Source organism: Sinohyriopsis cumingii, chromosome 5, assembly GCF_028554795.1.
Source record: "Sinohyriopsis cumingii isolate HCF-2022 chromosome 5, ASM2855479v2, whole genome shotgun sequence".
NCBI classification, from domain to species: Eukaryota; Metazoa; Mollusca; class Bivalvia; order Unionida; family Unionidae; genus Sinohyriopsis; species Sinohyriopsis cumingii.
This window is the reverse complement of record NC_142965.1, coordinates 53096253-53116143: the sequence shown is the minus strand read 5'-3', so window position 1 is coordinate 53116143 and position 19891 is coordinate 53096253. Positions and strand designations below refer to the sequence as shown.

General features: G+C 37.6%; 1 protein-coding gene across 1 annotated transcript in view; it reads right to left on the bottom strand.

The window, feature by feature from the left end:
- LOC149799176 (uncharacterized) overlaps positions 1-6197 on the bottom strand; it is a 32156-nt gene extending 25959 nt beyond the window's left edge. Inside the window, exon 1 of the mRNA XM_089958152.1 lies at positions 614-6197. Coding sequence (XP_089814278.1) covers positions 614-4913 — 4300 coding nt within the window. The 5' untranslated portion in view covers positions 4914-6197. The remainder of the gene's footprint in view (positions 1-613) is intronic.
- Between the last annotated feature and the right edge of the window lie 13694 nt (positions 6198-19891).

The following is a 19891-nucleotide window of genomic DNA, read 5'->3' as shown; positions in this document are numbered from 1 at the left end:
TCATTATGGTCAACTCTATTAAAACAATGGAAAGCAACTAATATAATCAACTCTATTAAACTTTTGGCAAGGCACTAATATAGTTAACTCTTGTAAAATATTGGCAAGTCAATAATATAGTCAACTCTGTTAAATTCTCAAATTCATTATCAGCCATTTGGTTATTCTAATGATTAATCAGTTAAAATGTTTATAAATAGAGATTTGATAAACAAATTAAAATGTTTATAAATAGAGATTTGATAAACAAATTAAAATGTTTATAAATAGAGATCTGATAAACAAATAATTAATTCCTGTTCTTTATCAGTCGGTGGGAATTGATGGTCAGAGTTTGTAGTTGAATTGCTGACATCAGATATAGTTCAAGAGGAATTATTTAACATATTCATAAGAATTACAAAAGTGCTAATTGACATTTGGATTAATACACTACTTTGGGATTATTGTGAACTCATTTGAAGATATTCTGCATTGCATTACTGTTATACCAGGGCATTCAAAACTCTTTGAATTCTTTCAGAACAGACTATATTATTGAACTTGTGATATAACATTATGGATTATTTGGAATTTAATTCATAATACTGTGTCTCGAATATTCACTATTTACTGTATTCTAGATTATACTTAAATTGTTGGTTTAACTTTATTTCTCTTACATAGTTTAAGACATGAATCAAAACAGGAAGCTTCTTTATAACATAGTGAGTAAGGTTGTTACTTACCAGATTGGATGCTGCTGTTGTTGGTTGTTGCCCTTGTACAGGTTTTTCACTGGTATTGGGAGCTACTGCTACTGTTGATGTAACAGGCTGATGCATAACTGATGGAATTTTATCAATATGTGCTGAACTTGCTGGTTTCATTGAAGAAGGACCAATTTCTAAAAAATGCTCCACCTTGGACATGGTTCGCTGTGAGGCCTGTTGTTCTGATCCTCCTTCCTGTGAATTATGAATGCTGGGCAATGCCGCTGCACAAGACTGTGCCTGAGTAATTGTTGAATTCTGTGACTGAAAGGCTGCTGGAAGTGACATTTCAGAGAGTCTGTTTGATCTGGATGGTGAACTCACCATAGTTTGTGACAAATGTGTACTTGAAGCATTATTTCCCATCTGGATACCATTCCGTTCCCCTTCTTGCATAATTGGGACATTAGGATAGGCTGGATTACCTCTCAAGAAAGGGCAGTCAGGTGATATTCTCTGATGAATTTCATAAGGGTCATCATGAAAATTCCATCCGCTATGTTGTCCTCCACAAGCATAGCACACGGTTACCGTGCCACTTCCAGTGTAGTAAAACCCTGCTCTTGCAAGTCTTATTCCGCTGCCTGGAGCAGATGATGGGTAGTTGATGAATGTCTGAAGTCTAAGCCACTCATATGACATCCTTTCTCTTTCCTCTGGAGGAGCTCCTCTTAGGAGTCTTTCGAAATACAACTGTAAGCCTGTTGGAAGAAGGATCACTGACTGTAATCCATTCTTAATGGTAGGGAAGATGAACCAAGGTGATACTAAACTCATCAGAAAATCATCAATAAGTTGTTCTTGGCTGATATTTTCCTTTCCTGACACTACAATGCCAAGCTCTGTTGCAAAATCTGTTTTTTCTTCTATCAGCTTTGTTGTTTGTGTCAAAGTACCACTTTGAACTGTGTCCTGGGCAAATGAGGAAGTAAGGCAGTGAAGAAGAATTTTAAGATCACTCAAAATCCCTGGAAAGTTTTCTGCACGCCTGACCTTCCTGCTAAGCCCCATGTTTTTCTTGAGCTTCACCTTTCTTTTCTTGCCTCTTCTTCTCCTTTGTAAAGAACAAAGTCTGCAACTGACATATACACCTGATTTAGAGCTTCTTTGTGACTTCTTTTTATTTAAAATTGGACTGGTCTCTTTCAATTTCTCCTCCTGAACATTGCACATGGAAACAAATTTGTTTGCTCTTGGCTTCTCTGAGTCACTATCCCAAATACAATTGCTTTCTCTTGTACATTCCTCTCTGGATTTATCCTCTTGTTGTAAACAGTGATGGCATGAATAACCAACTGAGGCTTGCCTTTGCTGATACTCTTCATACTGTGCAGGTATGCCATGACCAGGGATATGCTCTGGATCTGAGAAAATTGGATCTGTGTCAGGGAAACACACACAACGGTCAGTGTTGATTGTGCTGACATTGATGTTGCTGTCCACCAGGTGAAGACAATGTGCATCACTAGCATGACTATTAAGGCAACAGTCAGTTTCTTTAACTTTCAAGACACAGATACTTAAACCCACGACATTTTCCTTTTGGTCAAGACAACTCTCGTGAATACTGTCAGCATTAGAACAGCTATCAGATGCTTCCAGATTCAACTTGCTGGTGCTTACTGGAGTCTCACTTGTCTCAAGATTCACTTGATCTTTAACTGATTCCCATAAATACAATACATCTGCATCACTATTAATAAGTGCTGGTATGTCACCCATAATAGGTATTTCTCCTGTATCTGCATTATCCTTTTCACTATACCCACAGCTATCCACTGCTCTTGCATATTCAGATGTAGTGCTATTAGAAATCATTTCTAGCTGTGCATCATTCTCTGTATTTTCCATTGGAGTCTTGTTGGTGTGTCCTATGATTATTGACCGAGTCAAGCTGACTTCTGGTAAGTATCTTGATTTATCTTCATTATGGTTCTGGTCTTTTTCTTCACTATCTTTTAATTGTAATGAATCAGGTCCTTGTTTCACTCCATCGTCCATCTCATCTATATTTTCTGAACAACTGCAGTTTCCTTTAGAAGATTTAATCTTGTTTAATTCCGCCACAAGTGAACATTGCTCAGCCTGCACCTCCATGCTCTCTTTTAAATCCATGTTATGATTGAGATTGTCTTCACCCAGGTTTATCTGCATGGATATTGTATGGCCTATTTCATCACTTTCTGCTCCTGACTCCTGCATTGGTCTTTCCACCACTGACATGGCTGTTGGCTGATTAGCTGGTTCACCTCTCTTTGAGTGTTTTTCTACCTTTTGTATCTTGTCTGTTTTCACTGCTTCTCCTTTATTATTACTATATGAGCTTGTACTGTTCTTTTCTTCAGCTACAATAAACAAACTTCTGGGCTGAGACAACTGTCTTACTCTGCTATACTGAAGAGACTTAAAGTCAAAAATATTAGAAGCCAGACATACACAGGCACTACTACTGTGTCCATCATGTTCCTGGCATTCTGAAAGGATAAAACTGTTCGATAGCAGTGAAGGTACATACGACAAGTTCCTCTGAATAGGGCTTATGTCAGTCTCATTATTTAAATTGTCCTTGCAATTTTCTTTACACTCTGATATGACAACATCTTGTTTCTGCATGATACCTGGGATTCTTGAATTAGACATTACTGTAAACATCACCAGTCTGGAAAGTTTACTAATCTCTGATTCAAGGTGATTGATCTTCTGCACTAATTTTTCTAAAGTCTTATTTGTTATACAAGAGCCAGGCAGATCATATATACTGGAACACTTCATCTCATGGTCAAGTTTAGTGAACAGCTGGGGATGACATGAAGCATTATTTCCTTCCTGAGGAGTGCTAACTCTAATGGAATGTGGAGAGTGACCCAATTTTGGGGGGTATAGAGTTTTATCACTATGTACTAGATGACTATCATGAATATCCTGATGCTGAGCATCAGCTTGTCCAAACATCTGTATTCCTGTCACAGCCTCTTTTTTGTTTTCATTTCTTGATTTCTGGTCTTCAGAATAACTATCATCTCTGGTGAAGGTTCTAACATCCCATATCTCTTCCACTGTTTCTTTTCCAGCTGTCTCTTGTACTGTTTCTTGTCCAGCTGTCTCTTGCAGTGTTTCCTGTCCAGCTGTCTCTTGCACCATTTCCTGTCCAGCTGAGATAACTGAGGCAATAGAACTTATGTTTAATTCCACAAAAGATCTATTATCTCTCTCCTGTAGAGATGGGACATTTTTTGTACCATTGTTAGAAATGGACCAGGATGATATGTTGCTTGACCAGTCTATGTCTTTCACAAAAGTGTTGTCTGTGTCAGGTTCCATATTTGATGAACTACTCACTGTTTGACCATGACCATCTTCATCCGTTTTAACTACAGTGTTGTCATCAGTATTAGCCAGAATGCTTTCATCAAGTTCAACTGTATTTATTTCCACAAAATGCGGTATCACAACAGAAACTGTGTTGGTCTGATGTCTTGTTGGTAGTATAATAGCAGTCGGTTTTCGATTACATATCTCATCCTCATCTTGACCTGTTTCTGGTCTACAAATGTTTGACTGAAATGTCTTTGGCATATCTTTCCTCTTTATCTCAACATCGCAAGTTTCTGGCTGAAAATTACTAAACTCTCTCATCTTGCTAAATTTTTCATTATTTTTCTCCACAATTCTTGCTCTAACTTCTGTTTCATAACTGACATCAGAGTATACAGTAATTCTGCATGTACCAGAATCAATAATACCATGGACATGCTTTTGAAGATCGTCTTGGTTTGTAAACATCATATTCCTCCCACAGTCCTCAAGTTCCTTTACTCTGCCATTATCTGCACAGGATTGTTCATGTTGCTTCTTTCTTACAGTCCCTACAGTGACTCCCATAGAATCCAGATTCTCAGTAGCCTGTAAACAATTAGTAGTCAGATTGCATCTCATGACAGAATCTGACCTCTCTAATGAATTTAACATAGCACAATCTTCATTTGGCTTCCTTCTCAACATATTATCTGATGCCTCTTGGAACCTGTCTTTCTTCTTTTTCTTCTTAAATATTCCAACAAGTGAAGACAATATTGAATTTGACTTTTTCTTCTTCAACAGCATATTGGAATGTGACCACGCAGTTCTTCTGGGCTTTCGTTTCTTCAGAATATCAAACATCGTGACAGAGCTATTCTGAATGTCCAAATTGAATTTAAGAATCTGAAATAATAGGAGGACAAATTTCTATTTAGAAAAGAACAGGAAACAGCCAAACTGTCCCCAAAAGGAAGCAACAATGACAGCATCAAAATATAACTAAACTGAAAAAGACATTGTGTCAGAATGTTTCCTGTCAAATTTGGTCTAACTGTTGAGCATTTTTTTTACTTACATAGTGGTTTAAATGGATTTTTTATTTGGTTTTGGTAACCTGTCCTGTAGCAAAATTTGGCATTACATATATAATCTTGAAAGCCTTCATGCCATAGTGCTTTCTGTCAGATTATTCTTTTCATCTTTTGGGTTTCGGTTTTATTTTTTGGTGGTGGGAGGTGACTGTTTTCATATTCATCTATATTATTAGTTAATGGCGGATCAGAATCAATTGTACAAATCTGAATGCCCTTGATGCCAGGATTAGTTAGTCCTCTTCGTCCCATCTGGGACATAAAGCTGCAACTATCTTTAGCCATCTAGGTCAGTCTTGAGCAATGGCTTGTGCCTTGCCCCAGGAAAGTCCCATCTCTTCCAGTATAGTCATCACAGTCCTTCATCAGGTTATCTTTGGCATCCACATTTGCGCTTACCAGCTGGTATCCCTCTGAGTCCTACCTTGGGTATCCATTCTTGGGGCATCCCCATTACATGCTCGAGCCATTGATTTTGCACATCTCGATCTCCAGGGAAATGTTGTTACATCCCATCATTTTGTATAAGTTCACATTGTCTGTCTTCATTGCTCTCCAATAAAGATGTCAAAATTTTAGGAAAAGTCAAACGGGTACCAGTAGGTGCTAATGATTGGTTACCCGGGTACCGGATGAAATGGAAATTATATTAATTGTGAACCTGAATTGCTCTGATGTATATTCATCCATGCCAAAAACCCTGTGAACTAAAAGCATAATTATTACTAATATGAGTGGCAAAAGTGCACAATCTGAGCATAAAAAGAGTAATATATATATATATATATATATACATAAAAAGAAAACGATACGAAAAATGTACATTTATTTTTGCTACTTACCTGGACCTGCAGTTAATTAAAATTCTTGTCACAAATTGGCTAAATCCATGTGCATTAGTACAAGAATACAGACACAAAACAAAATGATAAATTATTTATACTCAACATTCACTTTAAATAGTCTAAATCATGCTTAACTTTCGCTGAAAGGTTGTAAAGTCCACAAATTCTGAATGCTGTACTACATCACTGTCAAAAAAATCTTTCAAAAATTTGCAACGTGCTATTGATTTGTACTTTTCCTGATGCTACACGCTCTACAGTTTAGCAAAATCCCTATCCTCTAAAATATTTTAGTCATACTGCATCCACGAGTCATAAAAATAAAGCCCGTTTAACTTAATATTTGGTGCCATGTTTTTTTCCAACATAGACTGGTCTGCTATTTAAGTGTTTATCAAACAATAATGGATATGTGACATGTGGTTTCAGAAACATGTCATGTGCAGTTAGTGTAAATAGAAGATAAAAAAACTGTTCAACGTACATAGCCAAATGGTCAAACGCATCAAAAGCATAAGATCAGTAGACAGAGTTCTACGACATATAAATATCACATGACATGAGCCTCAAACTATACTCATTATTCTGTGTCTCGCTCACTCCTGATGTCGCCAGATACAATCTTTGATCTGAACTTGGAAACATTGTGTTGATGTTTGTTTATTTTACATGAACTAAACAGGTACCCTATAGCTAATTTTATTACTCGGGTAATTGTGAACAGGCAGGTACATTAGTACCCAGATATCCATTACCATGTTTACCCTCCAACACTCGGAGCCGTACAACAGTACCGACTTTATGTTGCTGCTGTAAAGTCTGATCTTTGATGCCAGGATACCTTCTGTTAAACTTGGTTGAACTGAGTTGAGATATCCAAGAAGAAATCATTTCAATATTTTTTTTTATAGTAATAGCACTACTACATAATTTTTATACATTTTAAAAAGTCCATTCATGTTTAGAAGGGTTTTAAGTAACTTGTAAACTATCAAACTCATGAGTCAGATTGCATCTCATACTAGGATTAGATTGCTACAATCCAATTTAACATAATCTTCATTTGTCTTACGGGGCCCCCGAGTGGCCGAGTGGTCTAAAGCGCTCTCCGTTACGGATCACTGCCATCTCACCTCTGTCTGCGGAGGTTCGAGTCTAGGATTCAGCCAATGTGGGTATGTGAGAAAGCTTGCCAGTAGCTTCTCGTGGGTCGGTGGTTCTTTCCGGGGTTTTCCCGGGTTCTTCCTCCACCATTAATACTGGCCGCCATGTATAGCCTATCGTGTGCTGACAAATGGCGTTAAGCCCCAAAACAACAACAACAACAACATTTGTCTTACTTCTCAAGTTATCATCTTACAACTCACAGATGATGGCTTTCTTGTTCTTATGTAATCTAAATCAAGATAATAATGATGTTGGGCTTTTCCTCTTCAGATAGCTGCATGGAATATGGCTGGTCAGTTTTTCTGGACCTTCATTTCTTCATCAAACAACAGGACAGAGCAATTCTAACCGTCCCAACTAACTGTAAGAATCCAGTTTAGAAAAGAATAGAAAGCAACCAAGTTGTTCTATGACCATAAGTCACAATGCACAAAATGCAACAGAATGGAATGACCCAATAAATTACAATTATTGAGATAAAATGTAACTGAACCAGATTCCCATGTGGGCCTGAAATTGCTCACCTGGCTGACCTAAGAGGCAAATGCAAGAATAGTTGCCCAAAAGATCAAAGTCAGAAGGATGTAATCTATAGATACTGTTTTTTCCTGTGCTGTTAATTTAGTATGTCATGAAAACAATTGTTTCAAGGTTTCTCTGTTGTATATGGTATCTTCATTCACATTTGAAGGCTATCACCATCATTTGTCCAATATAGATAAACTGTTGTGCTAGGATGCTTTCTAATTTTTTTAAACTCTATAAAGTGGTATATTATTTTTTAAAAAAAAGATGTTTAAATGTATTTTATTCTTGCTTTAGTAACCTGGCCATATTTGATGGCAGACTGACATTATTTGCATATTTCAAAGCCCTTTTTGTTATAGTACTCTCTGTCAGGTTTGGTCAAATCTGGTTCAGCTCTTTTCATTTTAGAGCAATCTTAATGTTGGTCTATTTGTGTTATTTGATGGCAAATCAGCATCATTTGTACAAATCTGAATGCACTTCATGCAAGGATATTTTCCATCAAATCTGGCCAAACTGAGTTTAGACAAGAAATCATTTGAATTTTTATATTTGAAGTAATTACAACAATATTTGATGGCACAACATAATCATCGGCACACACTTTAAAAAAAAAGCCATTCATGCAAGAATGCTTTCTGTCAAGTTTCGTTGAATGTGGGTGATTAGTTTTTGAAAAGTGGTTAAAGTCCTTTTTTCTATTTTTAGTACTGGTGACCATATGTTAGAGCAGATCAAAATTGTATCCATCAGCTAGTAAGCCCTCTATGCCAGGATACTTTCTGTCAAAAGTGGTAAAATTCTGTTCAGCACTTTATGAAATAGTTTATCTATTTTAATAATGGCAGCCATATTTGATACCTGATCAGCATTATTTGTATAAATCTAAACCAGGATACATCCTTTCAAATTTTGTCAAATTTTATCCAGCAGGTTTTGAAATGAAGTCAGTTATATGTTTGTCTTCTTTTAGTAAAGGCTGCTATATTTGATGATGGATTGGTATAATTTAATAAATTTGAAAGCTCTTCAAGCAAGAAACCTTTTCTGTCAAATTATGCCTTTTTAGAAGATGTCATTTAAAGGTGTCTCCGCTTTTCAAAATCACAGCCAGAAAGGCATTTTCAAAGCTCTTCATGCCAAGATGCTTTCTGTGAAATTTAGTAAAATTCTGTTGAAAGGATATTAAGAGGAATTCATTACAAGTCATTTTTATATTGTCATGGAGGCCAAATCTGACAGGATTAGCACAATTTACATTTGATTCTAGGTACGCTATGTGTGCAATTTGTTTCAATTCTGTTGATAAGTTTGGAGATGAATATGATGCATAATGCATGGAAGCATATTGGATGATGGACCATCACTTGACCCTACAACTAGGTGAGCTGAAAATTTTACTTAAGCAAATGGAACCTATAAGTATTTACTTAAGTCAGCAGCAGGGCTCGAAACTTTTACTCCGCTATTCTTACTTATAAAGTGCAAGTTACTTTTTAAAGACGCTCAAACTATTGAATGAATAACATTTTATGCAGATTCTGTATTATTTAGTATTAGACAAGTAATACCAATGCATTTTTCAAGCTATGCGGTTCTCTTAAACAGATAAAGTATACAAGCTAATCTCCTACGGTCTACGTGCAACTAATTTTCTTTTTACCAAGTATGGAATCTCCAACTTGTCTGAAGGAATGGTATGATTTCGTTTCTATTTATACACGTGATTTACCCTGCAAAATCCCAGAGATTTGGTATTATTAGAATACCCTAGTGCAACACATTCTTTAACATCTATACTATGATAATACAAACCCGTTTGTTTGTACCCCCTTACCGATTTAAATAATGGAAACCTTTAATGTGATACAAAGTGCAAGGAACTTAGTCAATTCATTCATGGATTTATAGTTTCTAACTGGACTCTAAGTAGAGTGGCCCTAACACCGTCATCATATGCTTATTTCATGCTTAGCTGGCAGGGTCCAGTTTCGTAAATTGGCCTTAAGGCTATGGTGTGACTTTTTCAGTTATTATTGTTTACTATTTATAGATATGGATATATTTGTGAACTAGGTGTTTTGGGCTTGTGTTGTTCTTGAAATTGATGTCAGGCATGTACACTTTCCATAGTTGCTCTGCAGTATGTTGATAGTGAAATACCAATAGTCGGCTAGGAAGAAGAGCTAGCCTCCCATAGCAGTAGACACGTGGGTTCAAGGTAAGAAGAGTATCTCAAAAACGGCTTGGATGACAACTATTCTGAATTGCATCAAACTATTTAGCAGACAATGTTTTTCAAAATTTTCATCCAGGGAAAGAGCTTGCGTTTGCACTGTGAGCACCACATGCTGTCAAAAATGGCCTTTGGATGTGAAAAATGCATGTATAAAATAGGGGTTGGGGTGCATAAACTTCTTCTGCTATGAACTGCCATTGACTTCTCTGGTCAAGTGAATACTATTCTTATGCTTTGTTTTGATATAGGTATAAAAAATATGGACCTTTTTGACCTCACTTGTGTATTTGATATTTTTTATGAATTTTTATACTAGGTCGCTGATTGCGGCATTAAATTTGTGCATAAAAACTGGCCCCTGCCCCCGTAAGGAAAATTGATAATTTTTTTATGGTGCAGTCAGCCGCATCTATTATACTTTTATGTTTCTTTGTGTATATTTAAATAATTTTTATGCATTAGCTTCATTATATTTCCTTACTTTTTCCATATATCACTTAGTGTTGTTAGTCCTACATGTAAGACCTGACGCTGATATTTTTATTTTGGGCGTCAGGGTCTTACAGCCTAACTAACGGCGCTGTGTGGTATATTTTGATCTCGACTAACATCGTTACGAATGTAAAATTTTCTGGAATATTTCACACAACTGACAACTAAAATGACGACGCTTTTCTACAAAGTAAAGTTATAATGTTTTAGTCAGACTTTACTTACTCTGATGCCTTTTCTCTAATAAATTCAAATTCGCACAAGAGAAATGGGCCCGTTTTTAAGTTTCTTTGGCCTACATTTCATTTGGCTGGAAAGCGATGAAAGCCAAGAATGCCGAAATCGGGTTGAGTTGAAATATTATTTTTTAACGAAACAAATAAAAAAAATATATTATGTTTATTGGAACTGTAAGCAACGGTTCGTTTCTTTCAAGAAACAGAACCCCAACATGAACCTACTTGAACTTACTTCGGCATACCTCGACTACCGTCGCATTGCAACAAATTTAAATGTTTGAAAATGCATCCATTTGCTAGTGTCATATTTTCGTTCCACCAGGATAAAGACAGCACAGTAAGTATATTAATTACACATAAATTAGTGGAACCCTATAGAATACACTAGGGACATCAAAAATACCCCGTCAACAGTCTTAAAAATCTTTTTGACCAAAATTCTTTTGAATAAAGTAGACAAACAACACATCTGAGGGGGACACAATTACATAACACATCTTATTTTTTGGGACAAGTGGTGGTGGTGGTGGTGGGGGGGGGGCATCTGTCTGGTGTCCCCCCCAAAAAAAGTAATTTTACTCAGTATTGTATAATCATCTGTAGCAATTCAGCATAGGTAACTATATAATAATTTCTGAAACATGTATCAGTAAGAGTAGAACATAGCGTAGTGGTAGCGCGGCTGATTCTCATACTTGGGGGTCGGCGTTAGAGTCTCGCGACTTGCCTTTTAGGCACACGTTCTCCGCATCACACCCACAGGGTTAGCGTTTGAAGATCTTGAAAATAAGAACTCTGAGAAGGAGCGGACGCTGCTGCTATGTTGAACGGCATGATGGTCACTTCTTTTTGTAGTAGATGACTTGCGAAGCGTCGATCCAAGAAGCAAAACTCGGAGGATATCCTTTCCATCGCACTGTTACTTCTTTGACTCAGCGTTTGCCTACTTCACGAGTTCTTCGATCGAGAACGCTTTCGATGTCATACAAGTTGTCTCCTTGTTTGGTCACTCATTGTAACTCGGGCGTGTAGAAAGTTCTTTTTAACACTTCGCCGTTTATGTCTTCCAATTTATAGACGAGAGGATGATGCCCACGCACACGTCCAGTGACATGAAACAATTCGGTGGTCCAGTAAATAAGTTTTGTCGAAGTTGCGTTTGGTTTTTCCAATGCGCACCCAATCTCCAGTCGTTAACAGTCCACGTTTCTTACGGGTAGTAGGGGATGTTCCAAACAAGCCCCCAAGCACGGCCACTTGGTTGTCGGGGGTCACTTTTTCGGGTACGTTTCTGTCATGTGAAAGTGGTAAGTTTCGTACACTTATATCAGTTGGTATCCTAGTTCCAGAGCGTGAAACAATTCCAAGCTGACACAAGTTCTTGTTAAAGCGCGTTCTTCTGTGTGTGATGACAAGGTTGGTTATGGTTACAGGTTTTGGCACAGATACGACACAAAGGAAACATCAGTTTCCTTGGCAATGATAAGGTAAGACTTCGGGTGTGAAGTATGACGTTGCATTTGATTAAGCCTTCGTATTCACGAATGTTTTTTCACGTCTACGAGTTCTGTTAACATTTGTGTGTGTCCTGCTGGAAAGTGACAATAATTGCGCATCCAGGTATTTGATTTCTTCTCCTTTCTACTCGTCCGCGTGGTACAGTAAGCATGTGGTATTTGCGCGTACTCCGTATAAACTGTCGCATGGATCTAGAGGGTCCACAGGTTGTAACTTTCCACAATACGCTTGAACTCGGGATCGGTTTCATAAGTTGATCGTACTCGTACTCGATCGTACTCGTGTTCCAACATTTCAATCACTTGGTATCCATGTTCTTCTAACTATAAGTGGTCACGTACACTTCCTTCATGGTGCACTGTCAGAATTCATTTTTCGTGTCACGTTGAGGATAACAGGTCTGGCATCCGTGAAATTAGCATCCCTGAAATTTGTACACGATCATGGGGTCTTCTAAGTCCCAGCCATCCACCGAACATTTTCCAATGGTCATTTTCACGCAAATAGCGTAACCAGCGCACAGGATGTTCTCGGGAATGAATCGGTTGCGTACATTAAGGAGCACGCTTCGGCGATGGTACAAAGGATCGACCCACCTGTGCACCATAAACAGTTCTCGAAATGTTCCAAAACAACGCCGTGAAATGTCCATGTCGGATCGACAATACTTTGACTTTTCTTCGTAAAAGTCAAAAGGGTTCGAAGCGTGAGAGTGGTAGTGTAGAATGCGTTTCGTTGTTCGATGCTCATTTTGTCGGGGTCGTAATAGTGATCGTTTCTTCGGTATTGAAAAAGTGTGGAAAACACCCTTTGGTCATTTATGTCATTCCAAACGATTTATGCATTGGTCTCAAAGACCTGGCCAAATGACTCATGTAATCTTTGAACTGTACTTATCCCACTTGCTTGTAGACGATTTTGCTTCCATTTGTGGTGTAGCAAAACGATGGCAGTCTCCGTAGCGTTCAATATCCTCATGGCTGCACGTGTTGTCAGTAGAATCTAAAATTCATTGGGCGAAATAGGTAAGCTTGTTAGGTCCTAGAATTATGTTTTTTTTTTTTTCACGTCCTCCAGGAATCTTGCTACAGTGAGGGAAATGGAAAAAGGTTATTGGATGCACTTCTTGCATGCTCGATGAGCCACGCAGAAATTAGGAATGTGAATACTTGTCTCTTGCATGTATTCAAAATAAATAAAGATGAAATTCCCTTTCTTTATTTCATCCTCCGGTTTCGATTGTCATATTTGAATGTAGTAATCATGTTCGAAGTTCACGATTTGGTCATATATATGACATCGTTTCTTTCCTGGACAATCGTGCGCCTAGGCATTATTAGTGCGTATGAGAAGTTCGCAAGTGGAGCACAATCTCAGGAGTTGGCAAGCACTTTTCTGCAGTTAACCTTTCACCATGCAATGTTGTTGGTAACACGTAGGGCTGACAAAAATTCGTTGACAACTTTGCAATGGATTCCTTCTTATCAATCATGAAAACTGGATTTAGAGGTTAAACAACCCCACTTTTCTGTCTGCAATGATGGGTTTTCTCCTGACTTAAACCCAACGTCATATTTTTCACAATAATAATTTTATCCGAGGAGTCCGGTGATACTGGTAATTTTCTTCGTGATGATAGACGTCACTGTATTTACCGTCTGGGAAATCGTCGCCACGAAACACCAGAGGTCCGCGCACCACTTGAAGGTGCACTTTTAATGTGTAGCGTGGAGCCAGGACGTCTTGAAGTTATTTTTTTGCATTTCAGGAATGCCAAAGGCAGTCTCTTTGGATAGGCCAGATTACTGGAACAGGAGTTCTGAATATCTTCGTTGCTTTGCCCGGTCCGATTGTCGAATGCTATCCGGGCTCTTTTAATTCTCCCGTGTCTTTCTTGTCGGTATTCGTTCATCCCAATACGATGGCTCGGGCTAAACACATCTGTTCTTGGTCGTATTTAATTTGGACGATGCTACGTTTGGTGCAAAGAATGTCGTCCACCAATAACACTTTTTTGCGTTTGCTCCTTTTCGGAGGGGAAACGTGGGTCATGTAAAGTGAAACTTTTCTATCGGTGATGTAAAACTGGTCGTTGGATTTGCTGAACGTGTTGAATCTTATAGATGCCTTTGAAAGATGTCAGTTTTGCCGGGCTGCTATACTCGATCCAGACGGGTGACTTCAAACTGTCGCGATAAATGGTCTTCTTTGGCTTGACATTGGTATCTCAGTGTCGTTAACAAGGAATCTTAGAAATCAGTGATGAAACCTTTTAATTTTTCCAGATGCACGTCGGACATGAAATCGTTAAACTTGACCGTGTAAGTGTAGGCCGTGCTTCTAAGTTTTCTGGAGGAGTTTTTTCCGTCTCTCCAGTGTGGTAATACTTTTCGGGTGCTACTGGCTGACTTTGGTTGGAGGTAGACTCTCGTGGTCTGTGGGCAGACGTGGAAGGCATTGATTCAGGCTCATTCGTGTCGTCTTCAAAATCGCTGGCATGGATTTGAGCCAAGACTTCATCTCGTTTGCGAGGCGATATGTGACGTCGTGATCTCTTACTTTCTTGTTCTTTCTGATTCAGATCGTGCAACCGTTACATTTTGATTACAACATTTCATATGACTAGGTTTTACACGCAGCGGACCACTAAATATATGGGTAAGTGTCTTATAGTATTCATTCCTATAAAAAAAACAGGAAAATGGAAGAGCGAAAACAGATCGAGCTTCTGGTCAAAGCTTTGAGGGTCGTCATAGGAAAGTTTACCTCAGAGGAGACAACGGACTTCTCCTCCTTTCAAGATAAAAGTCAAGATACTTACTATCTGTCAGAAAAAGGACGTTGCGTTGCATAATGTCCACAACGTCAATGCAAGATAGTAGTAAAGAGAGTCAAAAGTGGAGATACCTGATATCATTATCAGGTAAAAGGACATTGGTCGTCAGAGCGTCCTAAGAAAAAAGACAACCAATCAAAGAACAAAGAGAACCAATCAGGGAAAACAGAGGAAGAAGAGAAGAGGTCTTCCGAAAATGAAGAAGAACCCTCCGAAAAGAAAGAAGGACACATACCTGTCTAGAAAGATAACTAAAGAAGACGAGAAGAAAGTAACGACAAGGAAAAACATGTGGCGATGAAGAAATTCAACTGGAAAAAGATAATTAAAGAAGAAGAAAATATACTTTTGGTGATGTGTTGTGAATTTTCATTGTGATTTTCAAAACGAGAGCATACGCCAGAAATAAAATGTAAGTGTCTCTTGGTGTTGATTGTTATAATAAGGACCTAAATGCACGCATTCAAGCACTACACCTTTCAAGCATGATGGTATAAAAGGAATGTAAGTTTTACTTGATTTGGCAGACTTTGAATAGTCTCTCATTTCTAGAGAGCAGGTGACCCTGAAAAGGATCGTTGGGTGTTTGGCCGTTAACATACCTATGAACTGGAAGCGATGAGTTTTAACTGCCTTATACCCTTTCCATGGTCAAGTCCAACTTCTTCACCTGCTACTGTGGATTATTTGGTAGTGATCGCATCTGCTAGTGGCCTCTCAGGGCTGTCAGACGAAGTTTAAGGAAGAGAAGAAGTCCAGTGTAATGCTCCGTATCACTGTTACTGATTTCACTGCCCACTGAGGTCGGCCACTTGCAAAACTGTTCCCATTTGTCCCCAGTGCCCAGTACCGTGACGTAACCCCTGCTAAATTCTCGCTATGAATCTGTAAACGTTTTGCGATTTTCACATAGGGTTTCCCATTGACCCCATAATTCAACTCCCGTTTTGACCCTATAATCTTTCTTCGATTTTAACATGGCGTGTTTCCGATTGACCCTATATTGCCCCCCCCCCCCACTTGGTTGGCAGTTTTGGTAGTATTTATATCAATAATCAGAACACATCATTATAACTTTTGCGCAATTAATGCTTTGTGACATAGATATTGTAATCTTTAGAAAGAAGAAAGAAAATATAGCGAAGAATGAAATGAGCGACATCTATCGGTAATAATCAACTGTAGAAATTTTGACATGCTCTTGATGGCGATGGTTTCTCGGAGTCATGAATTATGAGTCTGAGCTATTCTACTAAAATACTAAATCAAGAACCGTCAACCCATCAAACTGGGATAATTACCTTCCATGGAAGTAACACAAAAATACAAAAGATCTGAGCTAATTAATGCATGGTTAACATTGTACGCTGGTTGATATCTTCTTTACGTTCAGTCAGTGTGTATTATGTACTTGTAATGCACTGATAAGTCTTAGTTCCAGTATGACTACCAACTATTTTGCAGTAAGAAGGTCCTATCTGGTTATAAAAATGCGAAATAACATGTCAGAAGAATGGAATATATATATGTAGCTCGACCGCGTTCACAAATATTTTGTTGATCAGAGCATCTCGATCTACGATATAAGAAAGTGGACTATCAAGGAAAGTTTGTTTGGTTGTTTGTGCTTTGAGAAACACAGTAACACAAGTAGTTTAGTTAGTGCCGACGCAATTGGAATAAAGTGCCTCGCCCAAGGATAGCTAACGTAGGGAAGTCCTATGGTAGGATTCGAACTTGCGCAACTTTCGGTCGTGAGTTCGGCACGCTAGCCACTAAGAAACCATGGCTCCATCAAGGAAAAGACAGAGGCAGTCGTTTTGTCCAAAGAAAACAATGTGAAGGGACAGTATTGTCTTAAAAGGATTTTAAAATACGAACCGATGGTCAGGATAAATTTTCGAAGAAGAAAAGGAAAGAGGTGTTGTCGAAGTTAACCCTATTTGGTTAAGCCCCTCCCCCTCCGCATCGCGTATTTTTAGGGCCACTGGGATATCTCATAAACTGAGACAGTACTATACCATTGCCAAAATCAATGGTGTTATGTACGTATGTTTGTATGTCTTTTGTCTTCACAACTAAAGCTTAAACCCCTCCTCTTTTTGTGTCGGTGTCAAAATAAATTCGATTTCCATTCTCTCCTTTTCCTCCACCAATAGGGTTCTATCTGCTGTTGCAAGTGTATGACGCCATTTTACTGAATCTAGGTGTTACATTTAATCCTACTTTAGATTGTCATTAGGTGTGGGTTTTGGTCAGTAGACGTGGGTACTGGTCTCTCAGACGTGGTGTTGGTTAGTAGGTGTAGGTGTTTTTCAGTAGATATTGGTTCTGGTCAAAAGATGTTGTGTTTTTGTCAGTTTGTGTTGGTATATTAATCAGTAAACCTTATGAACCCCTTTGAGCTCGTTGTGTCATTTTGTAATCAATCGACACTCACACCGCCAATAATATTGGTACTATGGCTTGGTGTCAAAACTAGGTCATTAAGTTTGCATTGAGTTCACATTATGAATAAAGGGGGGATATTTACTTGAATCGAGCGAATAACATATATAATTCGTGGAAAAAACTCACCAACGAGATGAAATCTATCCGTTTTGTTTTTGAGTCGGAGCAAACAAATTTTCTTTTCGTTTTATGCTCCGACGTATTAGGTAGCAATATGTACAACAGACTGAAGTAGCAGACTTATTACTGTATCTCACGCGATAATGTAAGCGGTTTACCATTTATGTTCTTCTGTGTTTCTGTACATTTGCACAGAATGTATCAGCAGTATGACAATTCACATTCCCAGTTCAAGGTAAATCAGCTCATTAAAGGAATAAAGAAAAACATTCAAAACATTATATGTAGATTGTGGGATTTTGAACTTGGTTCGTATATATGCGAGGCTGCCCCAATTACCATTACATCATGCAAACGCTTAAAAACAGCTCATATTTCATGGCCATAATGTTGTCAATATCTATTTACGGTACAGTGCAAAAAATATTCCTGGTATGTTATTTTGAAAACAATTCATAGCCTCTTTCTTTTTGTTGAAATTTTTGTTTTAAATCTGGACTATACCGGATGTAATCTAGGCGGTTTCGTTTGATTTGTAAGTTTATTATTTTGTATGGGCTTATTACATCTGTTTTACAACGTGTGATTTTATTTACATCATGATAAATAAAGAAGCATTATACTTTTAAATTAAAAGTTGCCACGAATTCACTTTTACGTTTATTTCTTGACATCTTTCTTTACAAATATAATCATTGTAATGCAAATGGTATACCTAATATTTTATTGCGTTGACTTATTCTTAAACAATGCTGTTCACCAAAACAAAAAATGGCTGTCTGGCAGTCTCGCCGTAGAAATTACTTATGAACAACCTACAAATCTGAAATTATGTTCACTTCGAATATAAACCTACGTCGAAACTATGTATACGAAGCCTTGTCCTCAAAGATACAACATTCTGTTGCATAATTTGTATATATCTAATTTAACATATAAAGAAGGAAACGTCTGTCGTCACGTTCGAAACACATACGTTCGAAATTATAGATGAAAAACTAATTGTAACATCATGAACTTGTCAAGACAGTACTAAGAATGTCGAGTTTAAGAGCAGGAATGGAAAGAATAAGCTGATTAAACTTAACAAACTTGAAAATCTCAATGCAAGTTGTAGACCATTTTCTCGCTCTAATAGTGTACTACTTCATCCTCTATTCTTACTACTGCTATTATTATTATTATTATTGATGATGTTAATGCACTTTTGAGGAATTTTGTTCCGAACTATTAGTTCATGGTGACTGACTTGTCTGGACCAGTGATAATACATGTTATTTGCTTTTCTGAATTTGAAGAAGACTTTCCACACTATGTTTTCATTACAGAAGTTGCAATTAAACCAAATATCAGCTGTAGAACTTGTTAAAGTTGAATCGCGTCTTGAATTTAAATAAAAACGTTATTTATAAAGAAGTCTCTTTTATATCATTTCCTCTTTGTTTCAACGACGAGGGTACATTTATTTCAGAATCTCTTTCGTAACGCATCGATAACAGAATCTGATGAAGATTATGTGGAACGTTTTAATTTTGTTCAAATTCTTTTTAAAAGGAACAAGTAAGCAGTAGGATTTGAACGTAAGGTTCATACCTAATGAAGAACCTGTGTCGGAAACCAGTATTTAGTAAAATGACACAAGTTATTACCAGGCGTTCGAGTCTCAACAGAAATAAAGTCAAAATATACAGCTGTGGTAATTCACCTTGCTTTGTATACCTCAATCGGAACAACTCCCAGTAAGTTTCTACTGCTGTTAATTTCAATACCAATGCTATACCATTAGAGCACTAACACTTCTACGATGACTGCCACATTTTCTATTATTATCTCTACATTTTGTGGTATAATTGATTATGCAAAAGAAGGATTTTAGATGAAACCTTTAACAGAACATATTGAAAATTAGTTCGACTTATCAAAAGAAGTAAGCTGTTGTCTGTATCGGGAGAGAAGATATAAACTGAATTGATGTATTTGGAACTGTTCATACATATGCCACGTAATTTCAGTGGTAAAGTGTGCATGAAACAGATAGACCTAAAAGGATGTAGGAAAAGTTATCATGGTAGAAAACAGCCGTTACAGAACGTGTTGAAGTAGTTGATTAAGGTCTGGAATTTATATTCAGATTTAAATCAGAATATAATTACATTGAAGGTACAATTTTGTTCAGCACATTCCAAGACTTCTACAGTATAATTAAAATGGCTATTGACAGTTTAGGAATGATATAGTGCAAAAGGAATATGTTTGCCCTTTGAAGCAAATACTAAAGATTCCTTCGGGAATGCACTGTTCTGTTTCATAATT